Source organism: Pygocentrus nattereri, chromosome 14 (assembly GCF_015220715.1).
Source record: "Pygocentrus nattereri isolate fPygNat1 chromosome 14, fPygNat1.pri, whole genome shotgun sequence".
NCBI classification, from domain to species: domain Eukaryota; kingdom Metazoa; phylum Chordata; class Actinopteri; order Characiformes; family Serrasalmidae; genus Pygocentrus; species Pygocentrus nattereri.
This window is the reverse complement of record NC_051224.1, coordinates 29,110,546-29,131,069: the sequence shown is the minus strand read 5'-3', so window position 1 is coordinate 29,131,069 and position 20,524 is coordinate 29,110,546. Positions and strand designations below refer to the sequence as shown.

Below are 20,524 nucleotides of genomic sequence, written 5' to 3'. Positions count from 1 at the left end.
TTATAGACATTACAACCTCTGGTTCCTATCACTAAGTCTGCAAGTTTCTCTAAAAATGAACAATTTCACATCAAAACATTTTGAACAACTTCAGTTTCATTTCAACAACTGAATTATGAAGACGAAAATTCTGCAGAATTCCCCTTTAAATGACCGATTTTTGGAATATCATTATTCAATTAATAGTCTTATGGAACATGTAAATACTGTTAAAGGGCCCATATCCTACATTATTCTTGTATTTTTCACACCAAGGTTCGCATATGACATAAATGCGTTTTTACATGGTGTCTCTTTCTTTCTGGAGTTAAACAGGCTGTTTTTGTTACTGTCTTTAAGGCTGGTATATGTAAATAAACTCTGATTGGATGCCCAGTATTGTGTCACATTCAGTAAGTCCTCCAGGCAGAGACACTCCTGGGCGTGGCTTAATTGTTGTAAGCTAAATAGGTGACATCAAAAAAAAAAAAAAAAAACTTAATGGATTTCTGCAGCTTACTTTCCATAAACAGACAGCATGGACTGGGAATCTCCATTTCACTCTCAAATCCAGTCCACATAAGGAAACTAAGCTGCAAAATCAGCCCATTTTAATCTAATTGTTCTTAGACCTCGTGGAAAAAATAAATTACGTGAAAATGTAGGTTACATGCTCTTTTAAATGCTTTAAAGCCCAGAATATGACGCTTGTGTGTATTGTTGAATCGTTAGAGCGACTCCAGCGGCCGCAGTGAGAATCGCACGCAGTAAATGAGCAGCACTGCGCATGCGCCTCACTCAGCCGGAGAAGATGGCGACCAGCAGCGGCGGAGTGATGGAGGTGGACGGAGCAGGTGAGAAATTTTCACTGTTTAAAGGTGTAAATGCTGACATTGTTGTGTCTGCGCACTGCAGAGATGTTCACAACGTTATACTAGATTATCTATATGTACCTTAACACACGGCGACGTGATATATTCAGGCTAAATGTCCGGATCTTGTGGTCCTGAGTTGCTGCCCTCGTAGGGAAACGCTGTAGTCGTCGCTGATTGGCTCGCCGACACTTGAGCTTGTTTATGATTGCATGGTTTCTTCTATTATCCCGCCCCATTATCGAAATCTCCGCGTTGATTGGCTCGTACGAATGAGGACGGGCTTGACAGCGGCTGCAGTCAATGTTGTCAACAGTTAAAGCACGTAATGGTTTAAACTGAGTTAGAAATGAAACATCGTAATACACTAATAATGTGAATCGGTTGTGTTTCTCCGACTTTTCAGCTGCCTACCAAAACATCTTTAATGTCATAATATGGTATGATTGTAAGTGAACTGGAAGGTAGATTATAAATTAATATCACTTACTAGGGATGCATCATTATGGGAAGAATGGGCCGATGCAGATATCCCATATTGTTTATGTACCCTTCTGATGCTTATGTAAAAACATAAACATTTATAAAATGTAGAAATTGGGACTATCTGGTTTATAGAGGAAATATAACATTTACGTCTATAAGCGTACAAATGTAGTTTGAAATGTCAGTCAAATCTACATCTTTTTGCTGCTGATCATTTTTTATAATAATATCTGAAGATACCAATATGGCCCTAATATCACTGTGAGCATAAAACAGTCTAAGACTAAAAGATAGATCTTTGATTTGTTTTACATAATTATTAGACTTTCTCATGTATTGATGAAAAATGTATCGGTTGTATCATTCAAATAATAAATAGGTATATTGTTCAGCCCCGTGTAAAAGATATTAAAATTTTCCATTGCCTTTTTTGTAACATAAAAAGTTACATTTGTAACTACTGAAGTGCTAAACATCACCACATTCAATCCGTGAGGTCAGGTGGCTGTAAACATATAAAATGAGATTAGGAGAAGGCACTTAAGTATGACTTGCTTACATGATTAATATAGACCATGACATCTGCACATTTGCACGTGAATTATGAAAAACTTTGTTTGAAGACATTTTTGTTTGTTAGTCTCAGTTTTTTTTATTTATTACTTTTTGGAATTCCTTCCATTTAGTTTATGTCATAATATGTGTTTTGTAATGCATTTTGGGTAACTTCATGCGCACAGTCTGCTTTCATAGTGGACTTCTGAAAGTTCACAAAAAGTCTGCATTGTCCACCTGGCAGCCCAGAAGAATTGGCAGCCTTTAATGTACTAATGCACACATCAGGTTTGTATGTCTGGAGAAGACATTATTATTATTATTATTATTATTATTGTTATTATTATTGTTGTTGTTGTTATTCTACTGTCAAGTTGTCTCTGACTTCTGGTGACCATATGGATGACATCTTCTGGTTGTCTTTTCCAATAAATGGTTCTTCTTAGAACATTTCAAGTAAATTTCAGTTTGGTTTTCTGGGCTTCGAGTGAGAACCAAGGCTTGATTAAGTCAAGAATTCATTTATTTGATTTCTTTGCTGTGCAGGGTGCTCTCAAAAGCTTTTCATCGTGTTCTGCTAAGTGTCGATCTGTGTCATATTTCTTTAGTGCTGGATCCTCTGTTGTTGATAACTGAACATTTAGATTGGGCATAATGTGTGTATACTGTGTGTGTGTGTGTGTGTGTCTGTCTGTCTGTCTGTCTCTTTAGCAAGTCCCAGCGTGATGGCATCTGGAGTAACAGGGAGTGTGTCTGTGGCACTCCATCCTCTCGTCATCCTGAATATTTCCGACCACTGGATCCGGCTTCGCTCTCAGGAGGGCCGTGCCATGCAAGGTGAGATAAAGAGAGACCAGATACACTGATACTGAACACTAAAGTGCATTTAAATTGTGTAATATTGACATGTCTAAATGTCAATTTGTGACTGTATTGCAGTGATTGGAGCTCTGATAGGGAAGCAGGAGGGAAGAAACATTGAGGTGATGAATTCATTTGAGCTGTTGTCACACACTGTGGATGACCGCATTCACATCGATAAAGAGTATTACTACACCAAGGAGGAGCAGTGTAAGTATCACGCACACACCAGAGATGAGGCCACAAGCAAGCGACCCAGACTTAGTGACTGGGGAGTCGGTTCCAGAAGAAATTGATTCTTTGACTTGTCTGTCTGTGTCTTTAGGACTGTGACTCTGAGAGTTGAAATGCTTGGAGGAGTCAGAAAGTCGACAAGTTGACACCTTGTTTTTCACTGTAATTGGCTTGAAGGATATTTTGACAGAGGCTCCCGTAATACAGGACAGATTTTGAGTTGCATGATTTTGTTTAATTACCAGGGCAGCACTGCTTACAAGTTGCTGTAAGCACAAAAATGTTGTCTCCACATTTTCTTTATGATAAGGTTTGCAATAAAGAAAGATTAGAAATGGTACAAGGAACAAAAAAGGAAACCAAAAACAAACATTATTGCTAAATAATCAGGCCACGTGACACCTACAAATTCGTGTCATAATAACTGACATAACCTTGTATAAATGTTTATAAATGCATATTGCAATAAATTCATACACCATAAAAGTGATCTATGCAGTCATACACCATAAAAGTGACATTTGCCAATTTTGATGAAAATGTGCCTTTATGACAGATGATGCTTATTGAGGTAAGCATTTGTAAACATGTAGGGTAATTACAGTTGTCATGACAGGATTATGTAGGTGTTATGCAGGTTTATGAACAGTACCCTATAGTAAAGTTTTACCCAATATTTTTTTGGACGTTCTGGAAAAGAGGATGAAGCTGAAGTCTTATTTGCCAGTTTCATATTTAAAATTTCCATTCCACCTTAAATGCTGCTGCAGTTACATTTCAGCACTGGTGCACCATCAAGGTAAGTGGTGTGTCATGTAAGGTGGAAGTGAAAAGTTGAATAAGAAGCTGGCAAATACGAAGCCGACTTAAGGCTCATTAAAAAAATAATTTGGAATTATTAAGTAATATGACTGCAATAACTTTCTCAGTACATCACCGCTCACCACTCATGTGAAATAGGCTGATGGTTAGCTGTGTTGAAACATCAGTATGTTTGTCAATCTACCTGATATTACTTGGTAATCTATGAATTTTCATCATGTTACTATCTGCAGCAATTTAAAAAATTAGGTAAACTGCATTTAGATCAAATTTCTGCTAATACCCTTTATCATATCTCTGATGCAGTCTTGAAGAGTCCCGAAAACCCAGAGTCGTACATCACTACACAGACTCAAGCCATGTGTTGACTGATTTACATTTCATTTCAGTTCTCTATACTGAAAGGCTTGTTATTTGAAGCTGTGTCCAACCTAACAAGTTTTAGTAAAGGTATACTTTATACTCACAAAGCAGAGACTCATGAATCAAATCAGACTCATGCCACAGTTATTCAAGACTCAACTCAGAATTGCATGCCAGAGACTCAAGTTGGGCTCACATCCAAGAGACTCAAGGCTCAATGTAGACTCATACATAAAGACTCAGACTGTAGAGACTCAACTCAAACTCATACAGATCAGTTTGTGAGCTTGAAAAACTTCAGAAAATTGAGTCAGAATCACACCCCAGAGTCTCAACTGGGACCCAAGATACTCAAAACTAAATTCTTACATTATCATTTGTGAACGTTTACTGCTAACTCTGACTTGCGCACCAGAAGTGCGCAAGTGGGGGCAGTCATGGGCTGGAGGTTAGGGAGCTGGCCCTGTGACCGGAAGGTTGCCGGTGCAATCCCCAGGTACCGATAGTTCATGACTGAGGTGTCCTTGAGCAAGACACCTAACCCCCAACTGCTCCCCGGGCATAGGGCTGCCCACCGCTCCGGGCAAGTGTGCTCACTGCCCCCTAGTGTGTGTGTGTTCACTAGTGTGTATGTGGTGTTTCACTTCACGGATGGGTTAAATGCGGTGGTGGAATTTCCCCGGTTGTGGGATCAAAAAAAGTATCACTTAAACCTGAAACTTGACTTGGACTTGCCAGAAACTCAAGCCTCAACTTGGATTCGCATGGTAGGGACTCTCACTCAAACTTGTGAACATTCACTTTTGACCTGGAATTGCATGCCAGAGACTCAAGATTTGACTCAGACCCCAGAGACTCAGGACTTGTCTTTATGTTATTTTCACATCTGAACAGTTTCGCAACTTAAAAACGTATTCGACCTTTCCGCTTACACAGTTGTGTAGGGTAATAACCTTTTTTGTTTAGGACCAAAGACATTGAGCCATTCTACACAAACAAAAACACTTCAGTGATGTAGTGTGTGTGTGTGTGTGTGTGTGTGTGTGTGTGTGTGTGTGTGTGTGTGTGTGTGTGTGTGTGTGTGTGTGTGTGTGTGTGTGTGTGTGTGTGTGTGTTTATTCATGTGTTTGTGTTTATTCTGCAGTCAAGCAAGTTTTTAAAGATATGGAGTTTCTGGGCTGGTATACGACTGGTGGCCCTCCTGATCAATCAGATATTCACATTCATAAGCAGGTGGGTGACTATGAGTATGATAGGTTAAAACATTGCTTTTTAGTCTTGGGGGGCGTGGGGGAAGTAATACAATTAAATGAGCCATAACTTTTTCACAAGCCACCTTTTTTGTTTTATTTTGTCCAGTATGTTAAATTCAGAAATAAAAATCAGTAACAGAGTAAAAACAATAACAGTGAGGATGTGTACATATTACCATAAAAAAAAAAATTTGACAGGGTGTGTTCAAAATTTTGCTTATAGTTGTATATAAAAATTATTATTATCATCATTGTTATAGGTGTGTGAAATTATTGAGAGTCCACTCTTTCTGAAGCTGAACCCTATGACCAAACACACAGACGTAAGTTAGTGCACCAACCTCACACACGCTAAGTGCAAATGACTCAGTGTGCAAACAGTCTCATTTTACGGGAACCATCTCTCTCTCTCTCTTTCTCTTGCTCTCACTCTCTTTCCACTTAGCTGCCTGTGAGTGTGTACGAGTCTGTGATTGACATCATTAATGGAGAGGTAAGGGTGATGATGATGGTTTTGCTGTTGATATTTATGATGAAACTGCTGCTGACCTGGCTTCATCATGTTGTTCCTAGGCGACCATGTTGTTTGCCGAGCTGACGTACACACTGGCGACAGAGGAGGCGGAACGGATCGGAGTCGATCATGTGGCACGCATGACTGCCACAGGCACAGGAGAAAACTCTACAGGTAATGCACACATAAATACAAAGCCCCTCATATAGCTCGTGTCCTCAATCTATTAATTTGTGGCTTCTGTATAATAACTCATGACCATGAGAAACTGAGCTCATAGCCTCATAGCTCATCAATTATCTTGTGGCCTCAGTATACAATCCTGTGTCCAAAAAAAGTTGGCACCAAAACCTCTATGCATTAATGGTGCCTTCACCAATGCCATGTGCACTTATACACCCTCATACCCCCAGGCTTTTGAACTGTGTATGCCTGATGGTCCCTCTCCTCTTTACATGTCCATGATTTCTGAATTTTGATTCGCCAGACCACAGGCCACTTTTTCCACTTCACCTCAGTTCTTTAATGACAATCTTAATTAAATGTAAGGAAATTTGTGACATTGACCTTTGTTCAAAAAAGTCAGATTTTTTATTTATTTATTCATTTATTTGAGTTTAATCTCTTCCACTGAAGAACATTTTCAGATGACTCTACTTGTGGAATTCATTCCAGCTAGAGTGCACACGTAAAGCAAAAGGGAGACATACCAAATACTAAGAAATTCTGAAATTCATGTTCAAATTACAAAGATTCTAATTTAAAGAACTGTTATACTGATAATGCAGTTTATAATGAAAAACCCCACTGTATATTGTTAGATCACAGTTCATGGATTGATGAAACCGTCCAACTGCTACAGAGCAGAAAGGGTCCTTTGCCAACTGAGCAAGTATATACTTTTATGCAGTTCTGACAAAGGCATTATGGTTAGGCATAGGTCTAGCCCCAGACCTTCTATATCAGTGGTGTCAAACTCACTTATAGGGCCATAATGAAAAAATGTAACCAATACATGGGCCAGAGAACATCTTTGTTTTATTTCATTTTAATTAACATTTTGCTATAAACCGAACTGACCATTGTTTGTTCAAAATATGCAAAAACTTCAACAGTAAAATGAGCTGCTGAGCTAACATCAAGTGTATATAGTGGCTGAATTGCAGCTAGCTGTTTAGTGATATGACTGGTGTGGAATTGTGTAGAATTGAGGTGTAACTGCTGTCCCATAGATTGTTGTTGAGGTAGGAGAGTCAGAGCATATATTACGGTGCAGTGCATGCTGGGGACTGTAGTTCAGTGCACTGTGAAACAAGCCAATATTAATAGAAAATTAAAGTACTTTTGCAGCCTGGATAGGATTTTGTTTGACACATGGGGTCTAGATTATTCAGCAATGAATGTGGAGGAGCTTTAATGTGAAGACAAATGGTGGACTTCCAAGTTTTGGATGAGGCTATTAGAATTACAATATATACACTATATGTAAGTATAGTAGAACTTAAGAAGCAAATTTTGCACACCTAACATGTCTTGGCTAATGATGAATTGGTGGTGAGGCATAACATTTTAAGACAATTTCATTTTAAGAAAATTTCCAGGGATAAAGAAAGATTTTTTTCCCCTGAACTCTGACTTTACTCAGTGGGGAAATTTTGAGTTGGTAAACGTGAGAATTCAAGTATTTGTTGAATTCAGTGAGTAAGATGTAGAAAATGTAAATTCTAATGTTTAAAAGCTATCTGTACCGTGACCTAGTCATCACAGTAGTGGTGTAGTTACTTCTTCACACTCTATCCTCATCTGTTTTCTAACAAGCAGGAAGAAGAATGGCACAAAGGAGCCCTGAACAAGTAAAAAAATAATATATGCCACTAATGTCAGGTGTTGAAGAATTAAATCATATACATTCTTATGTCCAAAAGTCTGTAGACACCTGCTCATCCAGCATTTATTTTGAATAAAAAGTTTGTCCCTCTTTGCTGTATTGACAGCCTCTTTTCTTTAGAGAAGGCTTTACACTAGATGTTTGGGGGGATTTGAATGCATTCATCCATGAGGTACTGTTGCTGAATGATCAGTTCTGGATCACAAACACCACTCCAGTATAACCCTGCTAATATACTTTAGCTGACCGACTTCTTGTGAATTAAGGAGACATAATATTGGCACGATCTCTCTCTCTCTCTCTCTCTCTCTCTCTCTCTCTCTCTCTCTCTCTCTCTCTCTCTCTCTCTCTCCCCCTCTCTCTCTCTCTCTCCCCCTCTCTCTCTCTCTCAGTGGCAGAGCATCTGATTGCTCAGCACAGTGCAATAAAGATGCTGCACAGTCGTGTGAAGCTGATTCTAGAGTATGTGAAGGCTGTGGAGGCAGGTGAGTTGAGTAAGACTCACATGATGATAGGGAAAAAACAAATACACAAAGTTTCATTTTGATGTTAGTGTGTCATGCCCTTCATGTCATGCCTGTGTATGTGCAGGTGAGGTTCCATTTAATCACGAGATCCTGAGGGAAGCGAATGCTTTATGTCACCGTCTGCCTGTACTGAGCACGCTCAAGTTCCAAACCGACTTCTACGATGTGAGTTAAACACACATACACATTTTCCAAAATGCTCCCTATACATATGCAAATATGTTTTTGGGTGCACATAACAGTTCTGGGTTAAAACCAAAATTTAATTTAAGGACCAGTCCAGCAGTCTAAGCATTGGCCTCATTGTCAGACGGTCACAACTTTGAGTCCCATCAAGAGTCCAAGTGGGTAACTGAGTAACATTTGGGAACTGAGTGGAAGAAAAGCCATAAACACTGGTCTGCAGAGATGTGCAAAGAAGTTCAATTGGTTAGATGAATCATCCTTCACATTTCTCCACAAGTGGACGAGTGTATGTGTTGTGTACCCATATGGTAAGGGGGTTTGGCAGCTATGATATGCTGTGGTGAATATTTTTTTGATGGCATGGTTTGGTCCACTTGTCTCTTTTAAAGGGAAGAGTTGCTGCAAATAAATACAAAGTTAGTTCTGATGGATCACCTTTATTCTGTGATGAAACATTGCAATTCTGAGTAAAGTGGTCCCTTAGATGATAACAGTGCCCCTCTTCACAGGGCACAGTGGGATCAGTGAATTGATTGACGAGTATGATGTAGTATGTTCACGTTCAATTGCCTTAACAGTCACTAGATTTCAATAAAAACACCTTTGGGAAATGTTCAGTATTATCGTATTAGCACTCTCCACCACCATCATTCAAAGCACCAATTAAGAAACTGTCTTTTGGAAAAATGTTTTGTCCGGCCAGTATAGTTCTAGAAACTTGTCAAATCCATGCCAGAACACTATGAATCTGTTCTACCAGTGTGTGGTGTGATGGCTCAGTTTCTTACTAAGACTGTTTATTATTTGTCCTTTAATTTGTTACTCTTCTATAGAACTTTAAGCAGAAGATTGATCCAAGTTACTGGGTTGCTGGCACTGTTTGTAAATTCATCAGTGACTGGTGCAAGAGAGCAAATGAAGCAGTTGGCAGGTTTCCATCCCAAATTTTTCTACATTCAATAATAACATGCAAAAATGTTCAGCATGCAAATTTGGATTGGTTTCTATCAGATCTGTACTAGAGAATACAACACAACAATTAGTAAAAACACAAAATGTGGAGCAAGATTACAGTGAGAAATGTCATGTTAAGCAACTTCTTTTCTTTCTTTTTTTTTAAATGACTATGCCAGATCGTAAGTGTGCAAAGACAATAAACCAGCATAATAAAATGGCTCAAGATCAGCTGCAGCCACCTTATATCTGGTTACCGTCTAAAATCACAATTGTCTTTCCTTCTTTGATGAGATTAAGGTGTTGTAATGTTTTCGATTTGTCAGCAGTCCACTGGTACCTGCATCCTGTCATGTTACCTAGATATAGCTAAGCATAACAGAATCACCTGATCAGTCATCCCACTTTATTCTGTTGTTGATTTGGCAGATATGTTCCCATTGTAATGTAGCTCATTTCTTTTTTGTTTATATATCTCAAGTGTACAAAGTGCTATGCAGGATTTGTAGCTTTTGCTAGCTCTTTGCCATTTCCTTGAAGGAACTTTTACTCAAAATATCAAAACATGCATAAAGAAAACAACACATCCCCCACAAAATGCAGCAGCATGGATCCTTCAAAAAAACAACAGAAAGAGCTTGCATCCCCCCTGTTTTGAAAGAACTGCACTGGCTGCCTTTATCTTTTAGGATAGCTTTTAAAATTCTATTACTAGTTTTACGAGCACCTATTTACCTCACAGAATGTCTGTTAGTTTATGTTTCAACACGTGATCTGCAGATACTGACTTTCTACAAATACCTTCTGCCTCTAAACTAAAACTAAAAAAACTAAAAAAGTTTTCACTCTTTGTTTCATTGTAGCCATTTGCTAAAATCAACAAAGTTCATTTTATTTCCCATTAATGCACACTCAGGAAAAACAGGAAATATAGAAATTTTTGCAAATTTATTAAAAAAGAAGAACTGAAATATCACATGGTCATAAGTATTCAGACCCTTTGCTCAGTATTGAGTAGAAGCACCCTTTTGAGCTAGTACAGCCATGAGTCTTCTTGGGAATGATGCAACAAGTTTTTCACACCTGGATTTGGGGATCCTCTGCCATTCTTCCTTGCAGATCCTCTCCGGTTCTGTCAGGTTGGATGGTGAACGTTGGTGGACAGCCATTTTCAGGTCTCTCCAGAGATGCTCAATTGGGTTTAGGTCAGGGCTCTGGCTGGGCCAGTCAAGAATGGAACAACTCTGTGACCAAAGCCACTCCTTTGTTATTTTAGCTGTGTGCTTAGGGTCATTGTCTTGTTGGAAGGTGAACCTTCGGCCCAGAGAATCTTGTTTCTCATAGTCTGGGAGTCCTTTGTGTGTTTTTGGCAAACTCTCTGCGGGCTTTCATATCTCTTGCACTGAGGAGCGGCTTCGGTCGGGCCACTCTGCCATAAAGCCCTGACTGGTGGAGGGCTGCAGTGATAGTTGACTTTGTGGAACTTCCACCCATCTCCCTACTGCATCTTTGGAACTCAGCCACAGTGATCTTTGGGTTCTTCTTTACCTCTCTCACCAAGGCTATTCTCCTACGATTGCTCAGTTTGGCTGGACGGCCAGGTCTAGGAAGAGTTCTATGAGTGAACACATATGAGTGTCACAGCAAAGGGTCTGAATACTTATGATGTGATATTTGTGATATGTGACATGTGATATTTCAGTTTTTTAATACATTTGCAAAAATTTCTACATTTCTGTTTTTTTCTGTCAAGATGGGGTGCTGAGTGTACATTAATGAGAAATAAAATGAACTTTTTTGATTTTAGCAAATGGCTGCGATGAAACAAAGAGTGAAAAATTTAAAGAGGTCTGAATACTTTCCGTACCCACTGTATGTCCACTTTTTATTAGGCAGGCAGCTTGGTAGACACTTATTTGAAAATGCATCTTTTAAAATTATACCTCTCTTTTTTATTCATCTCTTTATTGGGTTTTTTATCTATATACTAAACTGTTATTTTTTCCTTCTGTTGCTATTTCTATGTACTACACCATCTTGCAACTTCGTCAAGTATGCTTCCTTATATCTGTACTCATTATTAATTTTATCAGTTGCACTTACTATATTTGTAGTTCTACAATTACAGACTGTAGTCCATCTGTTTGTGTGCATAATTTTTCAGCTCTCTTTCATCCTGTTCTTTGGACAGGACCCCCACAAGACCGCCGCAGAGCAGGTATTATTTCGGTGGTGGATCATTTTCAGCGCTGCAGTTACACTGACACGATGGTGTAATGTTAATGTTTGTTGCGCTGGAATGCGTAGATCAGACACAGCAGTGCTGTAGTTTTTAAACACTGTTTCCACTTACTGCCCAATCTGTTGGACACACCTACCTTGTTGGTCCGCCTTCATTCATTGACCTCCTTGTGCCCTATGGGAGTATAATAGCTCAACTGTTGCTGCATGATTTGTCTTTGTCTTTCATCAGTGGTCACAGAATGCTGTTGGCTATTTTTCAATCCAGCATTGACACTGAAGTGTTTAAAAACTCCAGTAATACTGCTATGTCTGATTCACTCGTACCAGTGCAACACACACTAACATGCCCAATAATTACAAATAATACTTGCTCTCTGGTGGTTCTGTGGGGGCCTGATCACTGAAGAACAGGGTAAAAGAGGCTAACAAAGTATGCAGAGAAAGAGATGGAGTACAGTCTGTAATGGTAGAACTACAAACTGCATCTGTATAGTAAGTGGAGCTAATAAAATAGTTAAAGATTGTAAATACAAGGAAACGGGACTTAATGAAACTGGCAGTTAATGTATAACAGAAGAAATCTAGCTCTTTTTCTATTATGGCTAAGCTTTGTCACCTGTCTATGAAGTTCTGTGAGCTGCCACCTGTAGGAAATGTGCTCCATAGATAAGTTATTATTATTTGTATTTATGTATTTATTTTTAAATTGTGGAAATACATAGATGGAAACAGAGCAAGTGCCTTTTTAACCGCTGTTTTTGATTATCTTTTTCTTAAAAATTCATTCAGATTTGTCAGTTTATAGTGATAATATTTTGCCACGACCCAGTAGGATAAACAGTTTTGGAAATGTGTGTGTGTGTGTAATCCCCAAAAACTTATTTTGGTTGTTTCAAACTCTTGGAATGACCACATGAATCATAGAAATGTTAAGGAACATTGCAGGACTGCTTTTTCTAAAGGTTTTCAATGTCTTGTTCATAATCTGCAATGCTTAGTTTATCAACTAATCAGTACAGCCCTCAAAAATGGAAATGGTGTTACTTTTGCAGTCAAGAATTTTCCCATGTTTACTATTTTGGACAAAACTTGTCAGTTTCTTTCTTTTGTGCCTGGTCAAACCTGGTAAAGTCAAACTAAACTCACTGTGTGTTTCAGCAATGTAATGATGTGGGGCTGATGGCGTATCTGGGCACCATCACCAAAACCTGCAACAGCATGAACCAGTTCATCAACAAGTTCAACGTGCTGTACGACAGACAGGGCATCGGCCGCCGCATGAGGGGGCTGTTCTTCTGAAACACACACTCACACACTCCCTCATTCTCACATACCCCAAAGAAATGGTCTGCTGATGACAGAACAAGGAGGAAATTTAAAGACATACACAGTGTTCATGTAGAGGCTTGTACAGAGTTAATCTGAACCTGTTAACACTGTTTTGAGTTTAATGATGCAACATCAATTGTTTTCAGTTACACATACATTGAACTTTGGTTTAATACACGGACACAGTGACTCTGTGATGCTTTTTTGATGTAATTAAAGATTCTGGAAATAAATGTGACCTTTGACTTTTGGGAATGTTGTGTGAAAATTCCTGCAGTGGGATTAGTATGTGTTATCTGTTGTCTCTGTGTGCTGAATCAGATTTATACAGGCCTCAATATTTAGGTCTGTATTTGGTATTTGGATGGATCTTTTTAAGCCACAAAAATGCAAGAACATGTTTTAACTCAACCTTTAACTCAAGTGAATTAAAAAAAAAAAAACTAATTATTATAAAAAAAAAAAATTATTGTTCATAAAATCACCTGTTCCACAATTATTATCGTGACACAGGGACCTATTTCTCTTATCCTCTCTTCAACATGGGAAAGACAAGAGAACACACCATTCAAGTAAGGCAGATGTGTGTCGACCTTCATAAGGCAATGGCTACAAGAAAATAGCCACTCGCCTGCACCTGCCCATATCTACAGTCAGAGGAATCATCAAAAAGTTTAAAACAACTGGAACAGTGGCAAACAAGCCTGGACAAGGACGCAAGTTTATCTTGCCACCACGCACATTGAGGAGGATGGTAAGAGAAGTAGAAAGGTCTCCAAAGCTCACTGTTAGAGAATCGCATCAAAGAGTAACATCTTGGGGTCACAAAGTCTCCATAACGACCATCAGGTGCTATCTACATGCCAATAAGCTGTTTAGGAGGCATGTACACAAAATCCTTTTCTCACAAGCATAAACGTAAACATCTGGAGTTTGCTAAGCGGTACTAGGACTTCAACTGTGCTTTGGTCAGATGAGACCAAAATAGAGCTTTTTGGCAACAAAATCTGGTAGCCTCTTCCCAAAATCTGAAGATGGGTCATCACTGGGTCTTTCAGCAAGATAATGACCCTAAACATGTGGCCAAATCTACACAAAAATGGTTCACCAGGCACAAAATCGAGCTCCCATGGTCATCTCAGTCCCCAGACCTCAACCCTATTGAAAACCTGTGGGGTGTTCTGAAGAGGAGAGTGCATAGAAGAGGACCCGGGACTCTGGACGATTTAGAGAGATTTTGCAAAGAGAAATGGTCGAAGATACCTCTCTCTGTATTCTCCCATCTTGTGAAATATTATAGGAGAAGATTAAGTGCTGTCTTGTCGGCAAAAGGGGGTTGTACAAAGTACTAACATCAGAGGTGCCAATAATTGTGGCACAGATGATTTCATGTAAAAGAATCACCTCTTAATGTGGGATTTTTTTTCCCACTGAATAAATGCACTTGAATTAAAGGTTGGATTTTTCTCCTTTTTGCACTGTTGTCCTATATTATTAAAAAAATAAAGTAGTGGCAAATTGTCAGTTCATTGCAAACCTATTGTAAAACAATGCCTCAGACATCAGGCAGCATATGCATTTGGCTCCTGTCACCACCACTGAACAATCCTGACTTGGCAAGTTTCTCTAGAACAGAGCATTTCTCATCAAAATCAGTGGAGTCTGACTAAGAAGCAGGCGAATGGGAAGCCACCCTTAGCTTCATTTTAAATTATCAGACAATAAGACAATCACAATTAACCCACGTTGATTTTGAGAAAGAGTCTTAGGCTTCTCATTCAGAAAAAAACAACAAGTATCCAGATATCTGTGATGCTTTGAGTGACTTGTGGGAAGAACCAGAGACATTATAAAGTAGGAAACTGGTTGGAATATGAATTTCAGGAAAGCTTGTAACACTCAACATAGCATCTGTGTGCAGAGAAAGCGCAGTAGCCAGAACAACCTGAAAAATCTTTTTCTGCGCTATGAAGCCAAACTACAAACTATTTATGAGTTGTTTTTTGTTGTTGTTTTTTTTTTTTTTTGGTAAGATTTACCAGAGATTTTATTTAGAGTTTCTCTCCCCATTAAAAGAGACAGAAGAATGGAGTGGTAGGATTCACAAACGTGTCTTAGGAAATCTTAAACCTGTTTTTTCTTAACTTCTTTCTTAAGACAGGGTTATGAAAAATTGTTGTTCTTTAAGAACTTCTTAAGAATCCTCTTTTTCTCAACTATTTTCTTAGAAACAATTCTAAGAATAAGTAGTATTCTTGAAAACATTGTGTTCTTAAACGTTTCCTTAACCTTACATCACATTTGTCTTAGGCTGCAAGAGTTGATGAGATAAGCATTAAATATATTAAACACGGACACTGCCTCTGCTGCTCCTGCCCATCCTCATCTCTTGCTTTCCACCATTAACTGACAATTATTGTATTTTCCAAAGAGGTGTTTTTTCCCTGTTCACTATTTCCACAATTACCTCTAGTTGTTGTTGGCTAAATTTGAATCAATGCTTGGTTTAATGTAGTTCCTTTGTTGTGCTGCCCTCTGAGTGACAAATAAAAACAACAGTTAATACAAATTAACTATTTATTTAATAAATACTTATTAAGCTGTAAAATGCACCATGGCCTACATAAGAAAACAATGAAGAATTTCTTGTGAAACTAATTAAGATTACTTTAAGAGAATATTTGAGAATTAAATTTTTTTCTTCTTTCTAGGATTTCATTCAAGAACCCTCTTATGAACTTCTTATGAACCTTCACAACCTTTTTTCTTAAGAAAGCTTTCATGAATCTGGATGGACTGGAAACAACTGCCAGAGCATTGTAAAGATGCCACCAAGTGAACAGACTTTGACAGAACTTCCTGCAAACTGTAAACAGGCAATATGTTAAATAACATTGTAATATGAGGGTAACAAAAAAGCTGGGCCTGGATGAGCTCTGGTTTAAATAAAGACATTTTAAGCACTCATAAGCACTCACTTGTGACACTCATTAAAGTGACATTTTTACTGTGTCTCAGTTTTTTCAAGAAATTCCTTTAAAAGCTTGAACTCAACAGTCTGCCTTTTGTTATTGGAGCATTAGCTGCGCTAGTAAGGGGAAGATTTTTTATTTAGATGCAACTTCAGATGCAAAAAGAAACAATAGTGAGGGTAAAATATATCCAGTTATGATAAGAATATAAAGTCTAAACAAACTTGAAGTTTATATCTGGTTGGATTTTGTGTGCTCAGATTTCAGCAATAACGGCTCTTCTCAAGAAGTGATTATGAGACAACATTTAAATGTCTTCTGAGGCTGTGGGCTTTCTTGAGAGGTTAATGCTCATAAGATTTCTGTTCTTGCCATACTTTTAGCTTCAGTCTGCTGTAGTGAGCTCTGCAAAACTACACATTGTCCTAAAAACACCATTTAATAGTACAATGTCCCTAAGGTGGCATGGTGATTATTTTTTAATAAGTTGTGGCCCCAAATTAATATATTGCAGCCACCAGTTGCATTTCTCGTAGCCTCAATATATATTACTTGTAGCCTCAACATATAAATCTGTGGCCTCAATATAGTAGTTTGTTGCCTCTGTATAGTCATTTGTGGTGTCAGTATAATAATGCATCACCTCAATACAGTAACTTTTGGCCTCAATAGGATATATTCATTTGTGGCCATAGCCTGTGGACCTTAAACTCACTTATAAAAGAAGTCATGAAGGCAACTGCTGAATTCTGTTAGTAAATTAGCTAGTACCACATTTTGTTAATGTGCTACCATAAATTGTTCCTTCTAGAAGACTAGTCCTATCTACAGTTAATTGTTGATAGCTTAATTTACAACTTAATGTTCCTCAAAAATACATTTTGCAGAAATATTTTCTGATTGAAATGCCTTCTATTATAACTTGTGAAGTGTGTAAAGGGAACTTTTTAGGATTTCTGCCATTTAAGTGGTTTAGATGTAAACAAGGTCATTCAGAGTAGCTTCGTGTGAAACGTTTTGTTCTAGATTGTTTCAGAATTGTTCATCACAGTGGTGATAGCAAAACAATGAATGATGCTTGATGCCGGAGAAGTTATTTTACATTCGTTTTTAAATAATTCTTTTCCCACATTTGCAAATATTGTACCATTATCAACATGTAGTCATATTTTGTACCTCATAATGCACCATGTGTTTTTAATGGCAGTTCAGTCTAGCACTTATATTAACACAACCATGCAGTATATGGCTTGGTGTTGTCATGTCAGATTAATCAAGGACATCCCTAAAAAATGTTATCTAGAAAGAAGCACATGTTTCTTCAAAATGTGTACATGTTTTGAAGTGTTAATGGTGCTCTATGCCATGGACATTAAAAAACACTTTTCATTCCACGACAGAGTTTCTGAATGTTGTTGATATATGGCTTCATCTGTGCACTGTACAGTCTTGCATTGATGGATACAGCAACTAACTGTGTTTATTGACAGTGGTTTATCAAACTGTTCACAAGCCCATGTGATGATATACATCACAGAAGCATGCAGGGTTTTAATGCCATAGAGAGATTGAAGCATTCTGTTGTGTTTTTTCGATCTTGTCTTTGACGCACAGATTTCTCCAGAATTTCTTGAATTTTTTGATGATATTATGCATCACAGAGGCTGAAATACCAAAATCCTTGCCAATGCTTGTAGTTCTTAAACAGTTACATTATTCATTGATGCATTCTTTGGCAAAGTTGCGAGCCTTCGCTCATTCTTGCACTTAAAGTACTAGGCTTTTCATGCTTGCTGCTTGTATACCACAGCATGGTTATGTTATGTTCAAGATGTTTTCCAAACAGTTCACCGCATTCATGGTCTTAAATCAAACCTGTCCCAACTTTTTTGAACGTTGCAAGCATAATTTTCAGAATGATTGTATGTTTACAAAAAAAAATGATGTTGATAAGATAAAACATTAAACATCTTGTATTCATACTGCTTTTGTTTAAGTACAGGTAAAAGTGGATTCACAAATTGTTGCTTTTTGTCTGTAATTCCTTTAATGTCTGTCTTTACTGCCCTTTTTTCTGATTTGAGGTTGGTACATTCAAACAATTGATGCAGAAATCTTTAATTAGTGGAAATCCCACTTAAGCAAGCATAGCGGTCTACTCACACACACACACACACACACACACACACACACACACACACGCACACACTCACACAGACAGACAAACACACACACACACAACACACACACAAAGCTAAACTTCAGGCATCTTTTACTGCAGAGCTGTTCTATAACACGTCTGGATAGGAGCATGGTTAACAGTGTGTGTATATGTGTGATGTGGCAGTGTCATGCAGTGTATCTGTCCTGGGGCAATGGAGGGAGAACAGTAGGAGGTGCAGAGGAACGACAGATCAGTAGGAAAAAGTTCCACCATTAACACAGCAGCTGCTGTTTAACGACTTAAAACTGCAACAGCAGCGGAACTGAAAGTAATGAGCAGCTAACCTGCTGGGGTAATCACTGACACACACACACACACACACACACACACACACACATATACAAACGCACATACACCATTTTAAGCCTGTGTTTCCACTCTCACACATACCACGTTAACAACATCAATCAGTTCACCTTAATTCACACTCAGATTAGTATTGCTGAGTACCAAAGTACAGAAACAGAAAACAAATAATATGATAAATATGTGCAAAATAAAAATTACATATGTACTTTCTATGTAAGTCTTGGGAATTTAAGGACCTCTCTGATGTGTAATTTTGCCACATGGAAGAACATTTTGTAGAACTAGTAGTACTTTGTACCTAGAGGTGGGTGATCCATGTCCAGAAAGGAAAAATACATCCAAGGATCCAGTTCCAACTGTCTGGTTTCTCTCTTCAAACCAGCAGCAGAGGTGCTCAGGCATATAATCGGAATATAATCCTGGGGAGGGCTTTCACTTTCAGGACATAGATTACACACCTCTGTTTAAACCCCTTCCCTGAGCAGATGAATCTGATGATTGCGAACACTTTGAAAAAAGTATTCAAGGAGCACACAGTCAAAACTTGGTGAAGTGCACATCTTCTGAAGGACATTTCGAGGATGTAGCACCAGTGCACAAATTATTTTTTTAGCACCAGAAGTAATTATTTTAGTATTTTCTCATGGTATAGCTGTAATGTCTTCTTCTTCTTCTTCTTCTTTCATCTGCTCTCTATAGGGGTCGCCACAACGGATCATCTGCCTCCATCTTGCCCTATCCACTGCCTCCTCTACTTTCACACCATCTCCATGTCAACCTTGACTACATCCATAAACCTTCTCTGAGGTCTACCTCTTCTCCTTCTACCCAGCAGCTCCATCTCCAACATTCTTTGACCAATATATCCACTATTCCTCCTCAACACATGTCCAAACCATCTCAACCTGGCCTCTCTGGCTTTATCTCCAAACTGCTCCACCTTCACTGTCCCTCTGATCTGCTCATTTCTAATCTTGTCCATCCTTGTCACTCCCAACGATAATCTCAACATCTTCATCTCCGCCACCTCCAGCTCAGCCTCCTGTCTTTTAGACAGAGCCACAGTCTCCAAACCATACATCATAACAGTACGTACTACTGTCTTGTAAACCTTCCCTTTCACTCTTGCTTCTATCCTTCTGTCACACATCAGCCCTGACACCCGTCTCCACCCACTCCATCCTGCCTGCACCCTCTTCTTCACCTCTTTTCTTCACTGTCCATTGCTCTGGATGGTTGACCCAAGATATTTGAAGTTTACGACCTCTACTCCTTGCATCTTCACCTTTCCACCTGCATCCCTCTCATTCACACACATATATTCCGTCTTGTCTCTACTGGCGTTCATTCCTCTCCTCTCCAGTACAAACCTCCACCTCTCCAGATTCTCTTCCACCTGCTCTCTACTCTCACCACAGATTACAATGTCATCTGCAAACATCATGGTCCATGGAGCCTCCTGCCTGACCTCATCTGTCAACCTTTCCATCACCATTGCAAACAAGAAGGGGCTCAAAGCTGATCCCTGATGTAACCCTACCTTCACCTTGAAACCATTTGTCACTCCAACTGCACACCTCACCGCTGTCTTACTATCCTCATACATGTCCTGCACTACCCTAACATACTTTTCAGCTACACCTGACTTCCTCATACAGTACCACAGTTCCTGTCTTGGCACCCTATCATATGCCTTCTCTAGATCCACAAAGACACAATGGAGCTCCTTCTGACCTACTCTGTACTTCTCTACCAACACTCTCAACGGAAAGATTGCATCTGTCTCTGTTTAGCCAAACGATACAAGTCCTTTACTCCTTCTTTACTGTCCAGCCTCTCATACAGCTCATCATAGGCCTGAGCCTTTGCCTTTGCCACCATTCTTTTCACTATGTGACTAGCCTCACAGTACTCCTGCCTACTTCCTTCATCTCTCTGGTTATCCCACTTTT

The 20,524-nt window shown here is 38.8% G+C and overlaps 1 protein-coding gene across 1 annotated transcript; it reads left to right on the top strand.

Annotated features, from left to right (window-relative positions):
* Window positions 1-759: 759 nt before the first annotated feature.
* Window positions 760-13,322, top strand: cops6 (COP9 signalosome subunit 6). Its single transcript, XM_037544499.1, has 10 exons — window positions 760-833; window positions 2,604-2,729; window positions 2,832-2,963; window positions 5,317-5,405; window positions 5,686-5,748; window positions 5,871-5,918; window positions 5,999-6,113; window positions 8,220-8,312; window positions 8,419-8,519; window positions 12,897-13,322. Exons 1-10 carry the CDS (start codon window positions 767-769, stop codon window positions 13,035-13,037), a joined length of 975 nt encoding a protein of 324 aa, XP_037400396.1. The 5' UTR covers window positions 760-766; the 3' UTR covers window positions 13,038-13,322.
* Window positions 13,323-20,524: the final 7,202 nt, after the last annotated feature.